At 54.1% G+C, this 25,128-nt stretch overlaps 1 protein-coding gene across 1 annotated transcript in view; it reads left to right on the top strand.

Moving 5' to 3' along the window:
* The first annotated feature begins 2,286 nt into the window (after positions 1-2,286).
* Positions 2,287-25,128, top strand: part of LOC133346104 (mucin-19-like) — a 103,247-nt gene continuing 80,405 nt past the window's right edge. The window contains exons 1-2 of the mRNA XM_061557497.1: positions 2,287-2,531; positions 8,300-8,532. Coding sequence (XP_061413481.1) covers positions 8,422-8,532 — 111 coding nt within the window. The 5' untranslated portion in view covers positions 2,287-2,531; positions 8,300-8,421. The remainder of the gene's footprint in view (positions 2,532-8,299; positions 8,533-25,128) is intronic.

The following is a 25,128-nucleotide window of genomic DNA, read 5'->3' as shown; positions in this document are numbered from 1 at the left end:
GTGGGTGGTGGTGATGGTGGGTGGTGATGGTGGGTGGATGGTGGGTGGGTGGTGATGGTGGGTGGTGATGGTGGGTGGGTGGTGATGGTGGGTGGGTGGTGATGGTGGGTGGTGATGGTGGGTGGTGATGGTGGGTGGGTGGTGGGTGGGTGGTGATGGTGGGTGGTGATGGTGGGTGGGTGTTGGTGGTGGGTGGGTGGTGATGGTGGGTGGGTGGTGATGGTGGGTGGGTGTTGGTGGTGGGTGGTGATGGTGGGTGGGTGATTGGGGTGGTTCTGCTGGTGGTGGTGTTGGTGGTGGTGATGGTGGGTGGTGGTGGTGGGTGGGTGGTGATGGTGGGTGGTGATGGTGGGTGATGGTAGTGGTGGGTGGTGATGGTGGGTGGGTGGGTGGTGATGGTGGGTGGGTGTTGGTGGTGGGTGGTGATGGTGAGTGGTGGGTGGGTGATTGGGGTGGTTCTGCTGCTGCTGGTGGTGTTGGTGGGTGGGTGGTGATGGTGGGTGGGTGGTGATGGTGGGTGGGTGGTGATGGTGGGTGATTGGGGTGGTTCTGCTGGTGGTGGTGTTGGTGGTGAGTGGTGATGGTGGGTGGGTGATTGAATGAGATGGTGGGTGGGTGGTAATGGTGGGTGGTGATGGTGGGTGGTGATGGTGGGTGGGTGATTGGGGTGGTTCTGCTGCTGGTGGTGGGTGTTGGTGGTGGGTGGTGATGGTGGGTGGTGATGGTGGGTGGTAATGGTGGGTGGGTGATTGGGGTGGTTGTGCTGCTGCTGGTGTTGACGCGCTTCGAGCAGCTCGCTAATTGCCTGTAACGATGATCGGAGGAACGCCGGTGATTGCTGCTCGGTAGCCATGGCAACCGGGTCACTCAGTCATCCCTGCTCCTACTCGAAGCGGCTTCCATCATCCGAGCCGTGAGGGTGGCAGCATTGAACAACAACAACGACAACGACAGCAGCCAGAGCAATAATAACAACAACAAACACAGCCAACAACAACGGCAGCGACAACAACAATAATTTAGCAATGCGAACGGTGACAACGGCGATAGTGACAACAAGCAAAGCGATATCACCAACAGCAGTAACCACGGCAACAGCTACGCAGTAACCATGGCAACAACAGCGGTGATACAGCAACACGCATAACAGCAGCAGCAACAACAAAAACAACAACTCCACCACCAACAACAGCAGCAGCAGCTACACCAGCACCAGCAATCACAAGTAGCACAACAACAGCAGGCGCAACAACCACTACCACGACCACCACGACCACCACCACCACCACGACCACCACCACAACCACGACCACCACCACCACCACTACCACGATCACCACCACGACCACCACTACCACCACTACCACCACTACCACCACCACCACGACCACCACGACCACCACCACGACCACCAAAACTACCACCACCACAACCACCACCACTACCACCACGACCACCACCACGACCACCACCACCACTACCACCACCACCACCACGACCACCACCACCACGACCACCACCACCACAACCACCACCACCACCACCACCACCACAACCACCACCACCACGACCACCACCACCACGACCACCACCACCACCACAACCACCACGACCACCACCACCACCACCACTACCACCACTACCACTAAACTACCACGACCACCACCACCACTACCATCACGATCACCACCACGATCACCACCACCACCACGACCACCACCACTACCACCACTACCACCACCACGATCACCACCACCACGACCACCACCACTACCACCACCACGACCACCACGACCACCACCACGACCACCACGACTACCACCACCATCACTACCACCACTACCACGATCACCACCACGATCACCACCACCACGACCACCACCACCACTACCACCACGACCACCACCACGACCACGACCACCACCACGACCACCACTACCACCACGACCACCACCACGACCAACACCACGACGACCACCACCCCTACCACCATCACCACCACCATCACCACTACCACCACCACCACGACCACCACCACGACCACCACTTCGACGACCACCACCACCACTACCACCATCACCACTACCACCACCACCACGACCACCACTACCACGATCTCACCGGGTCAAGAGCAGAAGCGTCATCACACACCAACACAAATGGCCCAGTGATCCTCAGCACGATGTGCATGTCAGGGTGACAAAGATCCCCCGTGTAGCCTGTAACAGACTGTAGGTGCTGTTGTGTGGGGCCGAGTGGTGCTGGGGCACGAGACAGAGGGAGGACCCAGCCATGGCAGTCACAGAGATGAGGATGTTGCGGTGGATGTTGGGTTTGACAAGGAAGGACACAGGCGGTGAGAAATGAAGAAGCGAGAGAAAGACTCGAGGTGGTAGAGATCACAGAGGAGATGAGAGGGAGAGAGAGAAAAGGCTCTGGCGTGGTTCGGTCATGCTGAGAGACGACATGAACATTACGTGAGGCAGAAGAAAAGTGGAAAAAGAGAGATCAAGAGGAAGGCAGAAGAAGAGGTGGGGGGAGGGGGGCGATGTGGTGTGAAAGAGAGATGGGACAGGGCAGCGTGGAGAAGGTTGGGTGGGTGATTGGGTGGATGGGTGGGTGGATGGATGGATGGGTGGATGGGTGGGTGAGTGGATGGGTCGGGGGTGGATGGGTGGGTGGATGGGTGGGTGGGTGGATGGATGGGTGGGTGGATGGGTGGGTGGGTGGATGGATGGGTGGGTGATTGGATGAGTGGATGGGCGATTGGGTGGATGGATGGGTGGGTGAGTGCGTGAGAGGGTGAATAGGCGAGTGAATGAGTGAGTGGGTAATTGGGTGAGTGAGTGGGTGGCTGAGCGATTGATTTGGTGCGTGAGTGGCTGGGTTAGTGAGTGATTGGGTGAGTGTGAGTAGTTTGGTGCGTGAGACAGTTTGTGGAGTTTGAGGAAGCTCGAATTGTTTAGATAATGAGACAGTTTTGGGAATAGTTTGGACATTGGACAGTTTGCTTGTGACTCCTGTCACGAGCAGAAAATGGCAAAAACGTCTCAAACACCATCTCGACATTTTGAGATTCAACAACTTGGATGAAAGATTCATGCCGCAACTCAGGGGGCAATGCCGGGAGAGAGGAGGCACGGGGAGAGGGAGTGAGATGGAGGACAGAGAGAGAGAGAGCGGTGGGGGGTGGGAGGGGAGATAACGGAGTGAATTGTAAACGCCTGTTCGCGTCACTGAGTTGTCCGAATTATGAGATGCAACCAGATAATCTTGTGCCGGGTGTCAATAAAGTTTTAACAAATCTAGTCACACAGGCAAATAAGACAAAGATCCCCCGTGTAGCCTTAGCAGACGTTTTCGGGCAAGTGCTCTTAGTGAGCAGCACCTACGAAGGCCGGCACGGTACACGAGGGGATGGGTGGCCGGCACCACGCCCGGCCGCCTTTGTCTCCCCAGTGGCAAAGTTTACACACCGCTGAGTCGATCTAGGGGAGGCCCAGGATCGGTTCAGATAATCGTCACTGGCGTTGGTTGGCCGTGAGCGGGAATCGAACATGGGTCACCGGGTTCAAAGTGCAGCGCGATAACCGCTGCGCCACCGCTCCCGACACGTCACACACACACGCTCTGCTACACATACCGGATGATTGTTTTTACTTTGCGAGTGTTCGTTTCCCGCTTGTTTAGCTACGCAACATCCTCACCAAGTCTCGAGACTGTTTTTTGCAGGAAGGTGCTGCCTGGTTTATCGCAGTCAGAGTTGGGGTGACGACGATGATGACGACGACGATGATTAAACATTGTCATTTTAACCTGTATCGTGCACGGTATTCGCCAACTATCGTAGAGAGAGAGGAAGGGGAGAGGGGAGGAGGCAGCAGCTGCGGCCACGCCACGTCGCCCAAGCTTTGCGCTCCTCGATATATGAAGGCGTGATCGGTCAATTAATCCGTGTTTACGTGTGGGAGAAATCCGCAGCGTGCGAGGGGGAAACGCTCTATCCCATAATGGCCGAACAGGTGGAGTCCACATTGTTTTCTGTGTCGCCTTCTGTTAAACACGTCGGCTTTCTCGTGGTGAAGCCAGGGGCACGGCTCCTATTCGACGTACACGGGAAGGGAGTTTCGCAAGATCTGTGTGTGACCCACCAACCCTTCTCTGCTGCTGCTGCCGCCGCCTCCACACGCAGTGCTGAATTGCAGGCAGCCACGTGCAGTATCAGCCACCCCTGCGCGTGTAATCCCAATTATTGTAATCCCAATAATCCACTCACGCACCCACCACCCGCTCGCTCGCTCGCTCACTCACCCACTCACCAACTCACCCACCCGCTCGCTCGCTCACTCACCCACTCATCAACTCACCCACCCACCCAACCGCTCGCTCGCTCACTCACCCACTCACCAACCCACCTGCTCGCTGACTCACCCACTCACCAACTCATCCACCCACCCGCTAGCTCGCTCACTCACCCACTCACCAACTCACCCACCCGCTAGCTCGCTCACTCACCCACTCACCAACTTACCCACCCACCCGCTAGCTCGCTCACTCACCCACTCACCAACTCACCCACCCACCCGTTCGCTCGCTCGCTCACTCACCCACTCACCAACTCACCAACTCACCCGCTCGCTGACTCACCCACTCACCAACTCACCCACCCACCCGCTCGCTCGCTCGCTCACTCACCCACTCACCAACTCACTCACCCACTCGCTCCGAACCAGGGTCAAAAGCCGGAACTAGGCGGGAGGTAAGGGTCAGTTGAAAGAGGCGAGATTTCAAGACGGACTTAAATATAGCTCACAACTTGATTGTCTTATTAGCAGAACGTTACACGTCGCTCGGGAGCTGCACTGGCAAAAAGCCCGATCACTGACCCGCTCACTGACCCAATCGCTCACTCAATCACCTACTCACCCACAAGACAGACTTGGATAAGCTCTAACGATGCTCATTGCCTCATTAGCAAAGGCAACGCGTTGTTAAAGCTTGCGACGCGCGCGCGCGCACATAATAATCCCTACAATCACCTATCACTCGCAGCGCACGCTGTAGTGAGGCTGTTACTCTGTGTGTGTGCGAGAAGTGATAACTGGGAGCTTTGATAGAGCCCTTCCCTCCCCTTACAAACCTTCTCAACACCCCCTCCCCCCACTACTACGACCAAACCGTGAACAAACAAGTGACTAAGTGCTTCGGAGGTTCATAATGACCGTGTCGCCACAGCTTAAAACAGCAACAACAACAAATGTCACATTCCTAACGGCTGCCCGTAGCGTAGCACGCACGCACGCGCACACACGCACACACACGCACACACAAGCACACACAAAGATCCCCCGTATAGCCTTAAAAGACTGTCGGGGCAAGTGCTGTTAGCGAGCACCTACACACACACACACACGCGCACGCACATGCCCACACATGCACACGCACACACACGCACACACACGCACACGCGCACACACACGCACACACATGTACACACATGCACACTGACACATGCACACACGCGCACACGTACACACACGCGCATACGCACACACACGCGCACACGCACACACACGCGCACACACACACGCACACACACACACACGCACACACACACGCACACACGCACACTCACACACACGCACACACACACACGCACACACTCACACACGCACACACACACTCACACACACACGCACACACACACACGTACACGCACACACACACACTCACACACACACGCACACACGCACACACACATCTGAGTGCAAACCTGTGGTTAAAATCCCGAGTGTGGCTTTCCAGTAAAATAAAAAACGTTGAGCCAACGTTGGCCCAACGTTGGCCCAACGTTAATCTAACGTCGGCCTAACGGGCATAAGGAGGAGTTACCCAACAGGATCAACTAAGTTTACAGATGCAATCTTCAAAAATGATTACCATTTCGCGAGCAATTTTGTACGGAATTTTCACGATAAAACATTGTCGGTACATTGCATGGTGTGCGCGCAGTTTTTATTATTGCCGAGACGAAGGGGCAAATACACCCAGCGATGCAATTCCTCGGGCGTAGCCAACGTCTCTGTGAAATTAATTTCACTCCCAAGAAGAAGAAGAAGTAGAATAATCATCATAATTAAACTCGGTTTTCCATGTGGCAATCCGCGCAAGGGACGTTTGTGATTAAGAGCTTTGTAGCTCATCGGGTTGCACCGGTGCAAATGAATATTCCGATTCTGACAAGGTCTCAAGCAAACTTGTTAAGTTATGGAGATGCCCGTTGTATAAAAAATTAACCCGTAAAAACAAAGTTTTTCACTCTAAATCCTTTATATGCGTGGCATCGGTTTTATTTTATTATTCATTTCTGTTTTTCTTGAGTAAGAGTTTCATTTTTATCACATTGGTATTTGTAATTAAATATGACATTTTTTTTTCCTAAAAAGTGGAAAATTTTGGAAAAATTTTATTCACGAAAATAAATTGTCACGCACAACGAGTCTGTGTGCAAAACGTCAGCTCGATTGGATCACGGGAAGTGGGTTAAAAAACGACCGAAAGATTTGCACGGTCGTAAGCGCGCAAGCAAGCAAGCAAGTGAACTTAATATACAGGATTAAAAAAATAAGAAAACTGGTGACTTTTAAGACGCGATTTAATGAAAGTGGAACCGACTCAGATTCACGAATGGACCTGGTGAACATAATTTCACAATCGCAGAGCGTGCCGTCAACAAAAGCTCCATCTCGCATGGCCCAACACAGTCCGGCTTTTAGTGGAATCGTAATGAAAAGTAGACCCGAATCGGCGGCTCGAAGTTTGCAAAGCGGAGAATAAAACTTGACTTGGGCAGATGGGTGGCGATGACATTCAGGAGCCAACTCGTTCAAGGCCCTTTGCGCGTGAGAAGACGACGACTCTTCACGTCGATTCTGGAACTGCCCTTACATTGGCCGCGCGGGACAGACAGACAGACAGGCAGACAGACAGACAGGCAGACAGACAGACAGGCAGACAGAGAGACAGACAGGCAGGCAGAGAGACAGACATGCAGACAGAGAGACAGACAGGCAGACAGCCAGGCAGAGAGACAGACAGACAGGCAGACAGGCCGGCAGGCAGACAGGCAGACAGACAGGCAGACAGGCAGACAGAGAGACAGGCAGACAGACAGACAGGCAGACAGACAGACAGACAGCCAGGCAGACAGACAGGCAGACAGGCAGACAGAGAGACAGGCAGACAGGCAGACAGACAGACAGACAGGCAGCCAGGCAGAGAGACAGGCAGACAGACAAACAGGCAGACAGACAGGCAGACAGGCAGACAGGCAGACAGACAGACAGGCAGACAGGCAGACAGACAGACAGACAGACAGGCAGGCAGGCAGGCAGACAGACAGACAGACAGGCAGGCAGGCAGGCAGGCAGGCAGGCAGACAGACAGGCAGACAGGCAGACAGGCAGACAGAGAGACAGGCAGACAGGCAGACAGACAGGCAGACAGGCAGACAGGCAGACAGACAGACAGACAGGCAGACAGACAGACAGGCAGATAGACAGGAAGACATACAGACAGACACACAGTCAGCGAGACAGACAGACAGACAGGCAGACAGACAGACAGACGCTTGACAAATAACTCATTCGCGAAACAGGTTGTTGGCATAGATCCCCGGGGTCGGCGAACTCGGGCCTCATGAGCCACGCGCGTCTCTTCAAGGGGACTGCTTCGGTGACGTTAAATTCTTGTTTTTAATTAAGGACCCACCGCGGTCTCGTTTCCACCATCGCCACGCGCTGCATTGCGGCTTCTTGAAACATTGGGAGGGATTTGTAAAAAAGGTGTCAGTTTTGTTGCCAGATAAAAGGTTAAAACACTAATTATCATATTTTTTAATGGCAAATGAGGTTCCAATAGTGTAAATGCTTACCCCGAGCTCTCATACTCTGATGGTGCATTGTCTTTGAGTTGTGCGCCTTTTGGCGTCATCTGGTCCAACACCATGTGAGGACTAGGCTCTAAGGAAAGCTGTCTCGGGTGTGGACCAATCAACTTCAAGGACATTGCATATCATTATCAGAGTTGTGTTTTTTGTTTGCATTATGACTGCATGTATTGTGGTCTATGCAAACATGACTCCTTGTAAAAAAAGGTGTCAGTTTTGTTGCCAGACAAAAGGGTAAAAAACCAATTATCATTTGTGTTGCTGTTGTTGTTCAAAGCAAATTCTAACAAAAGTGGTTGTTTCTTCTCGTTAGTTGACTTGCCGAACCCCCCCCTCCCTCCCCTGTCACAGACACATATTTTTTGGAGCCAAGTGCTGTTCGCGAGGAGCGCCTATCGAGGTCTGCACGGCACACGAGAGAGGGGGGGTGGGTGGCCAGCACCACCCCGTCCGCCTTTGTCTCCCGCGTGGCGATGTTTACACACCGCGTTAGGTTGAGTCGACCTAGGGGAGGCCCAGGACCGGTTCGAATAATCGTCACTGGTGTTGGTGGCCGTGAGCGGGAATCGAACTCGGGTCGCCAGGTTTGTAGCGCAGCGTGCTAACCGCTACACTGCCGCTCCCCACTCGCATACATACAAAATACAAAGATCCCCCGTGTAGCCTTGACAGACTGTAGGGACAAGTGCTGTTAGCGAGCACCTATGAAGGCCGGCACAGCACACGAGGGGGGAGGGTGGCCAACACCACGCCCGGCCGCCTTTGTCTCCCACGTGGCGATGTTTACACACCGCGTTAGGTTGAGTCGACCTAGGGGAGGCCCAGGACCGGTTCAGATAATCGTTACCGGTGTTGGCCGTTCTCTGCCTTCGAAGCCCGCGCTGCCAATCATCGTCGGAGTATTGCTGCCGTGTGCGGAGGGCGCTAATCCAGCAGTGGATTGGAACAGCACGTGTGCTGCGGCTGGCCACGCACGCGTACTCACTCGCTGACTACGCGCGCCCATGTAACACTCCGGTACTGCGGGTAGGCGGTCGATGAGGGGCCGTACTCCGTGGCTCTGCACAGCAAACATACGGGTGTCGCACCTGTTCCGTCTGTACGGGATAGAGTGTTTCCCCCTCGCACGCGTGGGTTTTTTGTTCGACAGGCTTGTGGCAGAAACAACTCAACCAAATTGGCCATGTCATCTTAATATACAGAAGACAGGCAAAGCTTAGAGGGTGGGGTGGGGGGAATGTGGTGCTGATATTGTTACAGCATTCGCTTAAAATTGGCCTGGCTCGGCCTATTCGCAATGCTCCTATGATGACGACGATGACGACGATTGTGGCGACGACGACAATGGTGATTGTGACGATGACGATTGTGACGATGGCAGTGATTTTGACAATGACGATTATTGTGACGATGATTGTGACGACAGTGATTGTGACGATGATTGTGATAACGACGATGGTGATTATGACGATGACGAAGATGAATGTGACGACGATGGTGATTGTGACGATGACGATGATCGTGACAAGCATAGTGATTGTGACGATGATTGTGATGATGATGGTGATTCTGATGACAACGGTGATTGCGACGATGATGACGACGTTGATCGTGACGACGGCGATGACGACGGGGATGGCGACGATCGCGACGAGGCGACGGGCAGTGCCGCCGCGTTCCCACCACCACCATCACCACCACCACCACCACCATCACCACCACCACCACCATCACCACCACCACCGCCACCATCACCACCACCACCACCATCACCACCACCACCACCATCACCACCACCACCACCACCATCACCACCACCACCACCACCACCATCACCACCACCACCACCATCACCACCACCACCATCACCACCACCATCACCACCACCACCATCACCACCACCACCACCATCACCACCACCACCATCACTACCACCACCACCATCACTACCACCACCACCATCACTACCACCACCGCCACCACCATCACCACCACCACCACCGCCACCACCACCGCCACCACCACCGCCACCACCACCACCGCCACCATCACTACCACCACCACCGCCACCACCACCGCCACCACCACCACCATCACCACCGCCACCACCACCATCACCACCACCACCATCACCACCACAACCACCACCACCACCACCACCACCGCCGCCACCACCACCATCACCATCACCACCACCACCACCGCCACCACCACCGCCACCACCACCGCCACCACCACCATCACCACCACCACCGCCGCCACCGCCACCACCACCGCCACCACCACCGCCACCACGACCGCCAACACCACCGCCACCACCGCCGCCACCACCACCACCACCACCGCCACCACCACCACCACCGCCACCGCCACCACCACCACCACCGCCACCACCACCGCCACCGCCACCGCCACCACCACCACCACCGCCGGCGGCTGCGGCGGCGATGGAAATCGGAGAATCAAAATGAAAAAACACGAAAAAAAATTCGATCACCGTTATTTTTCCCTCGAGCGAAATTCGTGCCCCCCCCCCCCCCCGCAGAAGGCTTTCATAAATCAGAGTCCCGCCTATTAAACCGTCCACGGCTCAAAACGCCTCCACAAGGCGGGCGTAATGAGGACGATCACTCACGGCCTCGTCCGCCCGTTCGTCCACCGCTCACGCACCGCCCGCGAGCGACCCGTGCCGGGGACCCTCGCCCATGAAGAGAGGCCCGGGTGTGTGCGGAGAGGCACGGGGGTGGTGGGGGTGGTGAGGAGATGATGGCGAGTTGCCTTCTCTCTCTCGTCCGTTACGCGGGACGCAGCCGTAGCAGTTACACACAGACACGCACACACACACACAGACACACACACAGACACACACACGTACACACAGTCACACACACAGACACACAAACACACACAGACACACACATACACAGACACACACACAGACACACAAACACACACAGACACACACATACACAGACACACACACAGACACACACACAGACACACACAGACACAGACACATACAGACACACACACACAGACACACAGACAGACACACACACACAGACACACACACATAGACACACACACACAGACACACAGACAGACACAGACACACAGACACACACTCAGACACACACACAGATACACACACACAGACACACAGACACACACACAGACACACACAGACACAGACACATACAGACACACACACACACAGACACACAGACAGACACACACACACACAGACACACACACATAGACACACACACACAGACACACAGACAGACACAGACACACAGACACACACTCAGACACACACACAGATACACACACACAGACACACAGACACACACACAGACACACACAGACAGCTCGAGGGCACTAAACGACCGCTTACCCAATAGCTGCCATCTCGCTCTCTCTTTCGCATACAAAGATAAACATTCCACCCCCTCTCCCCCCTTGCTATAGCCTCAAGAGACTGTAGGGGCAAGTGCTGTTAGTGAGCACCTATGAAGGCCGACGCAGTACACGAGGGGGGGGGGGGGGGCAGCACCACGTGACCAGATCAACCCGAATCCCTTTGTGAGTAATGGAGAAGGGTCATTACCTGAAATGTCGTCTAATAAATTGATTTTTTCCCCTCTCTTTAAAGGCCCCACAAACGTTTGGTTAGATATGGCAGGGTATGAAGGGCTGACGATTTGAAGTGCTCTTGCCAATGACCTGAACAACAATCATAATAATAAAGTCGACTTGTTAAGCACCCTATCCATTCCTCGCTCTCGTAGACAGAGAGAGAGAGAGAGGACGACTCCGAGAGAGAGAGGACGACTCAGAGAGAGGACGAATCAGAGAGAGGGCATGAGTTAGAGAGAGAGAGGACGACTCAGAGAGAGAGAGAGAGGACGACTCAGAGAGAGAGGACGGCTCAGTGAGAGAGAGGACGACTCAGAGAGAGAGAGGACGACTCAGAGAGAGAGAGAGAGGACAACTCAGAGAGAGAAGACGACTCAGAGAGAGAGAGGACAACTCAGAGAGAGAGGACGACTCAGAGAGAGAGGACAACTCAGAGAGAGAGAGAGGACAACTCAGAGAGAGAGGACGACTCAGAGAGAGAGAGAGAGGACAACTCAGAGAGAGAGGACGACTCAGAGAGAGAGGACGACTCAGAGAGAGAGAGGACGACTCAGAGAGAGAGAGGACGACTCAGAGAGAGAGAGGACGACTCAGAGAGATAGAAAGGACGACTCAGAGAGAGAGAGGACGACTCAGAGAGAGAGGACGACTCAGAGAGAGAGGACGGCTCAGTGAGAGAGAGGACGACTCAGAGAGAGAGAGGACGACTCAGAGAGAGAGAGAGGACAACTCAGAGAGAGAGAGGACGACTCAGAGAGAGAGAGAGGACAACTCAGAGAGAGAGGACGACTCAGAGAGAGAGAGGACGACTCAGAGAGAGAGAGGACAACTCAGAGAGAGAGGACGACTCAGAGAGAGAGAGAGAGAGGACAACTCAGAGAGAGAGGACGACTCAGAGAGAGAGAGGACGACTCAGAGAGAGAGAGGACGATTCAGAAAGAGAGAGGACGACTCAGAGAGAGAGAGGATGACTTAGAAAATGAGAGAGGACGACTCAGAGAGAGAGAGGACAACTCAGAGAGAGAGGACGACTCAGAGAGAGAGAGGACGACTCAGAGAGAAAGAGAGGACGATTCAGAAAGAGAGAGGACGACTCAGAGAGAGAGGATGACTTAGAAAATGAGAGAGGACGACACAGAGAGAGACATCGGACGACTCAGAGAGAGAGAGAGGACGACTCAGAGGCGCGAGGAGGAACTACAGGTTGGCTACGTGCGGCGCGAAAGAAGTTCAGCATACATACTTACGAAGCCAGCAGCGGCCATGCAGGCAATAAGCCGGTGCCAAATGCCTTCCCGAGCTCTGCCGCTTCTCTGTGTATCAAGGTGTTTCGCGGCCAATGCTAAATGAGTGCGGGAGGAAATCGGAGAATCCGGAGATAATAACCCACGAGACCACAGCTGGCACCAGCGCGCTTACAACACCATAGGGTACACGTCTAATCGGAGCGACCGCCCCGGGCCCCTCGCTTGGGGGGGGGGGAAGAGCGGGCTCGACGTCATGGTGTCAGATGAAAGTTCCGGTTAGTTTGACGGTGTCAGGGGGCCCACGCGGTGGGGTTTGTGTCGGGCTCCGCACCCCCCTGCTACATCCCCAACGTGTACCAGAGGTCGCAAGCGGGGTTTGATTCCTTACTGTTACCCGTACACGGCCGCACCAGGGTCGCAAATGGGTACCCGTACCCGGCCGTACCCGTACCCTACCCGTACCCGGCGGGGTACGGGTAGGGTACGGGTACCCGATTGCGACCTCTGGGATGAAGTCATGTTGCAGGCGCGGGTGGGTGGATTCTAGGAACTTTTATTGTGAGAAGAGACAAGACGTTGGGAAATGAGTGACAAACGGTGACTCACCAGTGACTCACGGTCTACCCGTACCCGTACCCGGCCGCACCAGGGTCGCAAACGGGTACCCGTACCCGGCCGGGTACGGGTAGCCGGGTATCGGGTAGGGTACGGGTATCGGGTACCCGATTGCGACCTCTGACGTGTACGACAGTTCAAACTTGATTTGAAGCTTTCGTGACTGTAGGAATAACTCTTTGGGTTTTTCGGTAAAGTCACGTAGAAAGAAAATAAATTAAATAATAATAGAGTACGACGTTTCGATTGCAACACAAGCAACCGTCATCAGGTAAAACTAAATTCGAGAGAGAGACGAAACACAGACACGGAGACACACAGACAGACACACAAGCAGAGAGCGACACACACAACATAGACACACAGAGACCCAATGCCTTTGTGTCGACGGCCATTCGATCTTCTTTCCCTCGATGCTGTGACGCGACGGCTCTAACCTCGGCTATTAGTCCCGCCAGCTCACTGCGTGTTGCGTAGCAGTGCATCGTATCCAGCTACAGCCGCTATCGCTACATTATTTACGGGGGGGGGAATGTTTTTCCGCTGGACGCGTTCTCCGCTTGGTGCCGCCACTTTTCAGGAACGCATCTACCGCGTTAAACGAGGACCTGCTGCGTAAACACCCACGAGCATCGTCACTTTCACCTCTTGTTGAGTCGCACGCGATTTTGTTTACCTTTGTTTACGTAGTGGAGGCTCGGGAGTTGTGTTTGTGTCTTCAACACTGGCTGCCGTGTTAGGTCCTGAGTCAAGGTCTCTCTCTCTCTCTCTCAATCTCTCAAGAGCCGTGTCTGCGTTTTCCCTCCTGCGATGCATTGCTCCGTTGGTTGTTCAATGGGATTGTTTGCCTGAGGTTGTTTTACTTGTCGAGAGCTTTTCTCGCTGCCGTTCTGTTCATTCTCGCGAGATTTTCAGGTTTGATTCTCGGTGTTTTCGCCACGTTTCCATCCCCCGAGCGGCGATGTAAATCTGTGTATCTTGTCAAGCGCTGTTCATTAAATACGCCACTGGGCAGTTGGGGAGGCAGGCGCCCTCCAACAACAACAACAAACAACGGAGGGGGGAGGAGCGACGCTCACAACAACGAGCGGAGGCGCCGGGCGGTTAAAGCGCATCGAAGTTGATGTACAGCTGGTGCATCGTCCAGTCATCTCGACCAGTCAACCCGTGGCACCTGGGTCTGTCCCGTGACCCGTCAGGAGCGAGCCTTCCACACTTCACGTAGATGCAAAGTGCACCTAGCCTGGCACGAGCGCCGCTGTGAATCAGCACTTAGTGGCGATTGACGCCTGCTGTTGTGTACGCATGTCTATAATACCCGTACACATTGCGTATGCGTTACCGTGTGTACATACGCTTCGGTTGTGTTTATTTACAAAATATCAATCCCACTCAGAGCCTTCAATAGACTGTTGGGACAGGTGCGAGTAGTGTATGTGAATCTGTGTCTGTGTGTGTCTCTCTGCATATGTATAGGTGTGTGTGTGTCTGTGTGTGTCTCTGCAAGGTGCACATAAGCTGGTACAAGCGTCGTGGTGACGTCTGCATGTGTCTCTGTGTCTCTCTCTGTAGATATATCAGTGTGTGTGTGTGTGTCTTCCATGTGCCTGTGTGTCTCCGTGTATGTGTCTCTGTATGTGTCTCTGTATGTGTCTCTGCACGGTGCACATAACCTGGCACAAGCGTCGTGGTGACGTCTGCATGTGTCTCTGTGTCTCTCTCTGTAGATATATCAGTGTGTGTGTGTGTGTCTTCCATCTCCCTGTGTGTCTCCGTGTATGTGTCTCTGTATGTGTCTTTGTATGTGTCTCTGCAAGGTGTACATAACCTGGCACAAGCGTCGTGGTGACGTCTGCATGTGTCTCTGTGTCTCTCTCTCTGTAGATATATCAGTGTGTGTGTGTGTGTGTCTTCCATGTCCCTGTGTGTCTCCGTGTATGTGTCTCTGTATGTGTCTTTGTATGTGTCTCTGCAAGGTGTACATAACCTGGCACAAGCGTCGTGGTGACGTCTGCATGTGTCTCTGTGTCTCTCTCTCTGTAGATATATCAGTGTGTGTGTGTCTTCCATGTCCCTGTGTGTCTCCGTGTATGGCACACGAGGGGGTGGGTGGCCGGAACAACGTTCTACACCCCGAAGCAGATACTCATTTAAGGCTGCATCGACCTAGGAGTCGCCCAGTACCGGTTCAGATATATTCGTCACCGATTCATAATATAGGTTTTTGGGTCAGATCGCGTTATTCATAAATGTGTCGTGACTCTCCACCACCCGACACGGCCAAACAGTAAAAAAATGTGTCACGTTTTTCAAAGTGACAAATTAATTGACTTCTTTAGCCCACCGGTGTGCTGAAGAGAGAATCAACAGCATTTTAAAATTTGAGTAGCACGACGTTTCGCTGATAATTACAATCAGCTTCATCGACCCGTGTCGGGTGGTGGAGGGTTACGACACATTTATAAATAACGCAATCTCACCCAAAAACCTATATTATGAATAATATTGGTCGCGAAAGCCTACTACGTGCTAAAATTGATTCGTCACCCATGTTGGCAGTGAGCAAGAATCGAACTCGAGTCGTCGGGTTCGTAGAGCAGTGCGCTCACCAATGCGCCACCGCTCATCAGATCTATTATGTAAGCACGCACGGGGCGGGGGCGGGGGGTCGTTGTCTTTCCAGTGCACGGCTACTGGCGACTGTTGTAGTTAATGTCGAAGTCGCATTCCCACCGCGTGCTGGTGCGTGGGCGGGTGGCAGATCGTGTGCGCGGCTACATTATCGGCCCACAGGCCGTGCCACCCCCACACACACACTACCACCTCCCCCCACCACCATCACGAGCCCCCCACCACCACCACCACCCTCCACGCCTTCATCTTCAACAGCCCCCTACCCACCGCCGCCACCCCCTCAACTCCCTACCCACCCACCCACCAACCAACCCCCCACCCAGCCACCAACCCTCCACCCAGCCACCCACCAACCCCCCACCCAGCCACCAACCCCCCACCCACCCACCAACGCCCCACCCACCAACCCCCACCCACCCACCAACCCCCATCCACCCACCCCACCCTCACCTATCCAACCAACCCCCAACCCACCCACCAACCCACCAACCCCCCATCCACCCACCCACCAACCCCCCACTCACCCACCCACCCACCAACGCCCCACCCACCAACCCCCCACTCACGTACCCACCCACCCACCAACCCCCCACCCACCCACCCACCAACGCCCCACCCACCAACCCCCCACTCACGTACCCACCCACCCACCAACCCCCCACCCACCCACCCACCCACCAACCCCCCACCCACCCACCCACCAACTCCCCACCCAGCCAACAATCCCCCACTCACTTACCCACCCACCAACCCCCCATCCACCCACCCACCAACTCCCCGCCCAGCCACCAATCCCCCACCCACCCACCAACCCCCCACCCACCCACCAACCCCCCATCCACCCATCCACCCACTAACCCCCCACCAACCCACCCACCCACCAACCCCCCTCCCATAACCTCAGCCAGCATCAGCGCCGCGGAGCGACGCGTTTGAAGCCCAGATCTGGGAACACAAGGACGCATTTGCAGCTCGCATCGCGTTTCCCTCGATGCTGCATGCGACGCACCGCGTGTTCTGTGCAAGCTCGACGCCAATTTGCCGTGTGCTTATTTAGACACGTAAACTTAAAAGCTGCTACTGCGTGTGCGTGTGTGTTTTTCTCTTTCTTCTAAATCTGTGATTTTGTCTGCCGGCCGAGTCACCCTTGACAAAGAGCTTCTTAGAGCGAAATGGGCTTTAGTCAGTGGGGAAATAAACTCCAGATTATGACTGCCTTAGATCTGTCCGTCTGTCTATAACGTGGGGTGCGGGTGGGGGTGGTGGTGTCACGACGCCTTCTCACACAGATGGCGTTTGTTTTTGCACCGATTTTAGTTTTGCTCGCTGTGCTGTTACTTGTCGTGGTAGAAAATCGTCATCACAGCCAGTGAACCCCTTTTTCGGCCAGGGTCGTAACGTCACACGCTACACGCGGATTAGGCATCTCAACACCGAAACACCGTGACAGCACGCGTGGAATCTCGCGTGCAACACATTGCAATTGGAATAGAGTTAATGTAACAGGAATCGTCATAACGGCTGATCGGTGTTGCCCGATGCGAGCATTCCACGCTTCACCACGGAACGATAAAAGAAGAAACGGCAAAATCGTCATCACAGCCAGCGATCATCGCTCAAACGCGAAACCAAACGAAAACGCGGAGTAGGAACTCAAATTTTAATCACAAATGAACGAAGGGAGAGATGAAACTTCAACGGCAGCGAATAACGAGAATCAAAATGGAACGTGAGAAAAAAAAACCCCACCAATGTGTTTAAAGACAATAATTACACAGCGTGAGAAACAATTGTAAGCTTTGACTGAGATCGCCAATTAGGAGTCAATTACTGCCGTGCAGGTAGCTGAGCAGTGGTGGTGGTTGTGGTTGATGTGCACGTGGCCTGTGCAGCCAGCACTGTGTCGTCTCCGCGGTGGCGAGATGTTAACTATCTCGCCTGGTGCGCAGGAGGTCGTAGGTTCGATCCCGACCCTGATGCCTGCTGCTGTATATTTGGAGTTTGCGTGTCTCTCTCTATCATCATCACGTTGGCTAGGAGATGTTAACTCCCTCGCCTGGTGTGCAGGAGGGCCTGTGTTCGATGCTGAGGCCCTGGCGCCTGCTGCATATTTTGAGTTTGCGTGTTCTCCCCGTGGTCGCGTGGATTTTTCTCCAGGTCTTCCGGTTTTTTCACTCCACATTTAGACAAAAAAAACAACAACACGCGTTTAGAGAGTATTTTGGCTGCTATAAATGTCCACGCGATAAGCCACTTCGTTGAGCTATCATTTGTGATAACCAGGTCGCTTCTGGGAAAAAAAAATATACCTAGATAGCTCAGTGGGCCTTAGCTGGTAAAATAAACCATTGTTTAGTTGAGTGTGGAGGCAGCGAGGGTTAGGGGATCAGGCGCACGTGCCGTTGCGAAACTCCCTTATCACCGTGGGTGTCCAGGTGCCAGAGCCTTGCCTGGCTCTGCAAGGCACGGACTGTTCTCCATCTGTTCCAACTCGCTCCCCGCGGTTTGCCATGAGTAAAATTATTTATATTGCATATACAGGCATCCCTCGCGTTGTGCAAGTTTGGGTTTTTGCGATTTCGCGTTTACGCGGCGAACCTATTTCTACACAAAATTCGCGATATGCGGTTTGAATTCACTCAACATGCTGCTTGCTATGCGGTCGGACGTGGAACAACATCGTTTGTGTACTGTGCGTGTACTGGGAGATACATACAGAGATACATACACAAATATACATATACAGATATACATACACACAGGTACGTGTACAGAGATGCACACAGGGGTACAACACTGTGGGTGTACTGTGTGTGTGGACTGTGTGCGCTACTCGGTAGGCAGCTGCCTCGCGAGGTATCGATGTGTGCGCCCTTTTTTTGGAACGCATCTACCGCAAAAGACAGGGGTGGGTGGGGAACGTCCGGCCCGCGGGCCGTATGAGGCCCGCGAAATCATTTTGGTGTGGCCCTGCCAAGGCAACTGCAGGCGGGACTCGAAATTCAATAAATCTAGGAGCAAACCTGGAAAAGCAGTTGCGAGTAGCAGCAACATCATCAATACCAGCTAACATCACACACGCCTCGCCAAAGATAAGCAGTTGCAGCCATCACATTAGGGGTGCGTTAATTAAATGTTTGACCGAATATAACGGGCTAATTTTTTCAAGTTGATAATTTTGTATGGCCCGCGAACGATGTTATATAAATATCCAAATGGCCCTTGGCAGAAAAAAAGGTTGCCCACTTCTGGCATAAGGCGAGGTAAACCTGTGCAGGATGTGGATATGATTTCAGGACCATGGACAGCAGCATCGTGGGCGGGCAGTGCCGTGGACAGCGCCAGTGTTTGTGCTGCCAAAAATCATGAACTCAGAGGAGGTCAGAAAATATTACGATTTTACTTTTAATGCAAATCGTTGTTGATTTTTGTTTAAGGGTTCGCCAGTTACTCAATATCTGCTCGTAGGTAACTATTCAAATGCCAATGTAATTTTGAAAAATATTAAAATGCAATTCTCATCAGGCCCCGTGATGTGAAGTGCATTTTCTAACGTTTGCGAACCACTCTATCCCTCTGTACTATGGAGAAGGACCATTGTCCGAAACGTCGCCTATTATATATATTTATGTTAAGGCTACGGTGTTATTGGCAAATGTGTTGCAGTGTTGTTGTTGTTGCTGATTTTGCTTGAGCACCAGCAATAGCAGGGGCATCAACGAATTAATTCTACTCGATGTGAGTTGTTCGAAGACATAAACGGACAACTGTTCTCATAATCGAATACCGGGTTGCAAAAGTCAGGAATCGATCATGAATCGAACTCAGTGCTACGTCGGCAATGAACGGACCCATTTGGCACGCGCGAGTTCATAAACGGCACAGCGGCCCAAGCCGCCCGCCACGTGGGAGATTTGCCCTTGTTTCTCACTTTAAATGAAACAACAAAATTACGTTCAAGTGTTTATTTGCCATCGGCAACGATGCATGCCGCAAACCACGAACCGGTTTTTTTTACCGGTTGTTTTTCGTCATCTAGACGAAAATCCTGATCGAAAGCGAATTTCTTTAGAACTGCTTTTTTGTGTTTAGTGTGTTGTCTTTCCCCGCACCACCGGTTAGCGCAGTTGGCTACGTACGGTGCGAAAGAAATTCGACATACATACGTCACGCGATGAACAGCAATGCAAAAAAAACACACAAACCTCGTCAATATCAGTAACCGATGATGTAACTTGCGAACAGCATCAGTGGCAAACGATCACGGTATCTATTCTGAGCTCCCCGACCCTTAATAGGTGCTCGCTAACAGCACATTTCCATTACGGGCCTGTGAGACGATATATATAGAGAGAGGCACATACACACAGGAGTGCAGGCGTAGTCTAGAGAAGCAGTGGGATGTGGGAAGAGCGAGATCCAAGCGAACAGAATTCCCAAGGCGCTCCCAGCTACGCGGATAACCGTGGTGGTAATTGGGTGTCTGCGGCCTGGCGCGGACCTCCCTACAGGTCGACTGGGCCTAAAATAATGCAAGTAGTACATCAGCACCCGGCGTAGCAGATTGGCCAAAGCTGCCCCAGACGGAATCCCGGGAGCGAGTGCTCGCTAATTGCGCTTGACGGAGGAGCGGTGGCGCAGCGGTTAGCGCACTGCGGGATGAACGGCAGCAAAGGCGCTTCGATTCCCGGCCAAGGGTCAACCAGCACCGGTTTCCGAGCAATATCTGAGCACAGACTGGGCACCCCTCCCGCCTACCCTCTGCCCAGATTCGGCACGAATATAGGGAGACAAAGACGGACCGAAGGCTCGTCAAGCCTTAGGGGGCTGTGACGGTCCTAATGGGTGCTCACTAACCCAACTTTCCCTAACAACATGTCTAGGGTGAGCGGGATTCATAGTTGGAGCGTGTTTGTGTGTGTGTGTCAATGTATGTATGTATAGTCTGGCAGTGTAGCGGTGAGCGCGCTGCGCTATGAACCTGGCGACCCGGGTTCGATTCCCGCTCACGGCCAACACCGGTGACGATTATCTGAACCGGTCCTGAGCCTCCCCTAGGTCGACTCAGCCTGGTGTGGTGTGTAAATATCAGCACTTGGGGAGACAAAGGCGGCCGGGCGGGCGTGGTGCTGGCCACCCACCTACTCGTGTGTCGCCTTCACAGGTGCACGCTAACAACACTTGCCCCAACAGTCTGTTCAGTCTATACGGGGGGTCTTTGTCTTTGTTATAGTCTCGACAGCGGGGAGCGGTGGTGAAGCGGTTAGCGCAATGCGCTACGAATCCCGCGAACCGGGTTCGATTCCCCCCCCCCCCCACGTCCAACGACACCTGTGACGATTACCTCTGCACCGGTCCTGGGCCTCTCCCCTCGGTCGACTCAGCCTTAAATGAGCGTCCTACCCTGTGCGGCGGCGTGTGAACATTCAACGGCCGAGCAAACACTCCGTTGTCGCTCTCTGTAGGTGCGATTCGCAAACAACACTTGCCCCGACAGTCTTTGAGAGGCTATACGGGCGATCTTTGTCTTAGTCTGGCAAATAACTCCCCCCCCCCACCCCCGCCGCCACCCCCCTCGTGGATGCTGTCAGATGCTGCTACCACAGCCGCGTGTTGTGAGCAAATGCCATTGTGGGCAAGGCTGTTGGGCTGACAGGCTGATGCTAATTAGCTCTTACCCTCGTGGCTAAGGCGATGGGGCTGGTAACCCTCCTCCACCTCTAAAATAATAACCTAGAGAACAAAAGACAAAGAAAAAGATACCCCGTGTAGCCTGTAACAGACTGTTGGGGCAAGTGCTGTTAGCTAATACCGATGAAGGCCGGCACGGCACACGAGGGGGTGGGTGGCCAACGCCATGCCCGGATGTGTAAACATCGCACCAGGTACTCATTTGAGGCTGAGTCGACCTAGGGGAGATCCAGGACCGGTTCAGATAATCGTCACCGGTGTTGGCCGTGATCGGGAATCAAACTCGGGTCGCCAGGTTCGTAGCGCAGCGCGCTAACCGCTACACCACCGCTCCCCATAGAACACACGAAGAAAATGTCAAATGAAGCCCTGTGTCATAGCGTCTTCTGCACAAGAAGCCCTGTTTGGTGTTTAGTTTGCTGTCCTTTCTCCCCCACCACCGATGAGCACGGTTGGTTACGTACGGTGCAAAAAAAGTTCAACGTACATGAGACTGACCATTCCACCAGCACCCCCCCCCCCCACCTGGCCTCCCTCCCTCCCTTCGACGTTCCTCCAGAAACAAGAGGCGCCGTGGAATGCCAGAACACACGTCAGTTGGAGAGGAAAGGCTGCCAGCCATTCCTCTCTCTGACCTCTGTGGAATACAGGAGGTCAGTTGGAATGTCTCTGGCTCCGGGGCAGGACTCTGTCAAACGTCTGGGGTCGTGGAGATGAGGATTGGGAAGATGTGAGTCGCAGGCGACTCTGGGGTCACCTGCCCACGTCTGCTGCTGGTGGTGGCGGCTAACGAAGGTGAACATTGTTGCAGGCACACAGACAAGGCTGATGAGTCAGATGCCTTCCACAACCTCCTGTCCTAGGTGCTGGCTACAGGGCCCCCTCCTGATAGAGTCGTCCTGCTGGGTGGCTTTAATGCCCGAATGGGTCATGGCGCGAACACTTGGGTAGATGCAATTGGAAGGCATGGGCCAGATCAGTAAAAAAAAACAACGGCAGGAGGCTTCTAGACGGCTGTGCAGCAACATTAGCTTGTAACCACCAACACGGTGTTCATGCATCGGTGCATCGATGCACGGCATTGTCCGAGCAAGAACATCTGCTGAACTACGTTGTGACGAGACAGAGAACTTGGGCACATGTCATTGACATTGGGAACCTACCGCGCAGCTGATCTGCTAAAAAACGATTTGATTTTTCTTTTTCAGAAGCGACCTGGCCACAAACGATAGTTAAACGAAGTGGCTTATCACGTGGACATTTATGGCAGTCAAATACTCTACAGCACGTGGTGATGTTGTTTCTCCATGTGGAGGGAGAAAAACCCGGAGGACCCGGAGAAAAATCCACGCGACCACGGGGAGAGAGAGAGAGAGACACGCAGACTGCAAATAATACAGCAGCAGGCGTCAGGGGTCGGGATCGAACCCACGACCTCCTGCACACCAGGCGAGGTAGTTAACATCTCCTAGCCACCGTGATGATGATGATGATGATAGAGAGAGACACGCAAACTCCAAATAATACAGCAGCAGGCGTCAGGAGTCGGGATCGAACCCACGACCTCCTGCACACCAGGTGAGGGAATTAACATCTCCTAGCCACCGTGATGATGATGATGAGATAGAGACACGCAAACTCAAAATTATACAGCAGCAGCAGGCGTCAGGGGTCGGGATCGAACCCACGACCTCCTGCACACCAGGCGAGGGAGTTAACATCTCCTAGCCAACGTGATGATGATGATGATAGAGAGAGACACGCAAACTCCAAATATACAGCAGCAGGCGTCAGGGGTCGGGATCGAACCCACGACCTCCTGTATACCAGGCGAGGTAGTTAACATCTCCTAGCCACCCGTGCGGTGATGGTGGTGGGCACACCCCAGAGGTGTCACGTCCCGGGGCTCGCCACTTCGATTCGATCGCCCGGCGTGGCAGCTGAAACGTGGGGCGCGAGTTTCATAAAATAAAAAATTGCCACTGCGAACGGTTACCGGTCCTCGGCTTGCCGCGAACCGAAAACGGTCAACCGGGTTTAACCGGTAACCGATCAACACACATTTTTGGCGGTGTGTTTGCTTTGGTGCGCTGCATAACTTTGGCGTCTTGTTCAGCGGGATCTCCCCCCCCGCCCCCCCCCTCGCCCCCCTCGCCCCCCTCCCCCGGCCAGGGCTGACACCGGCGGGTTCCGACTGATCATCGAATCAGTCCGTGGGGGGGCCTCGCTTCGGTCGACTCAGGCCCCCCTTTAAATGAGCCCCCCTGGCGCGTCGCTTGCACGTCAACGCCGCAGAGACAAAGGCGGACAGACGTGGGTTTCTGTGGCCACCACCACCACAACCACCAACCAACCACCACCACCACCACAACCACCACTACCACCACCACCACCCTTCATTTTCCGCGTTGCCTCGCGCTGTATAATGCTCGCGGACAACATTTGACCGCCCTCCAGCAATCGTACGTGCAGGCTATAGGAAGGGGGGGGGAGCTTTGTGTTTTGCAGCTGAACTCTTTATGTATGCATACGGTGTTGCTGTGTTCATCGGTTAGCGGAGTTTTAAAATAAATATTTAGACTGCAGGAGGAATCCGATGAGCGACAAAGATATTCTTCTTCTTCTTCTTTTCATGGAGAGCCAGGAGGGGCGCCGTCACGCGTGCTGTATTGCAGCAGCAGCGGCACCAGTGGCACCCAACCACTCACCCACTCACCCACCCACTCACTCATCCACCCACCCACTCACCCACTCACCCACTCACTCACCCACCCGCTCACCCATTCACCTACTCATCCACCAAACCCACTCACCCACCCACTCACCCACTCACCCACCCACTCACCCACTCACTCACCCACCCACCCACCCACCCACTCACCCACTCATCCACCCACCCACTCACCCACTCACTCACCCACTCAGCTACCCGCTCACCCACTCACCCACCCACCCACTCACCCATCCACTCACCCACTCACTCACCCACTCACTCACTCATCCACCCACTCACCCACCCACCCACCCACCAACCCACTCACTCACCCACCCACTCACCCACCCACTCACCCACCCACTCACCCACTCGCTCACCCACTCACTCACCCATTCACCAAATCACCCACTCACCCACCCACCTACCCACTCATTCACCCATCCACCCACTCACCCACTCACTCACCCACTCACTCACCCACTCACCCACTCACTCACCCACTCACCCACTCACCCACCCACTCACCCACTCACTCACCCACTCACCCAATCAACCACCCACTCACCCACCCACCTACCCACTCACTCACCCATCCACCCACTTACCCACTCACTCACTCACCCACTCACTCACCCACT

Source organism: Lethenteron reissneri, chromosome 3 (genome assembly GCF_015708825.2).
Source record: "Lethenteron reissneri isolate LAM-NWPU_2019-01 chromosome 3, ASM1570882v1, whole genome shotgun sequence".
Taxonomy (NCBI): Eukaryota; Metazoa; Chordata; class Hyperoartia; order Petromyzontiformes; family Petromyzontidae; genus Lethenteron; species Lethenteron reissneri.
This window is presented reverse-complemented; position numbering and strand designations above follow the sequence as displayed.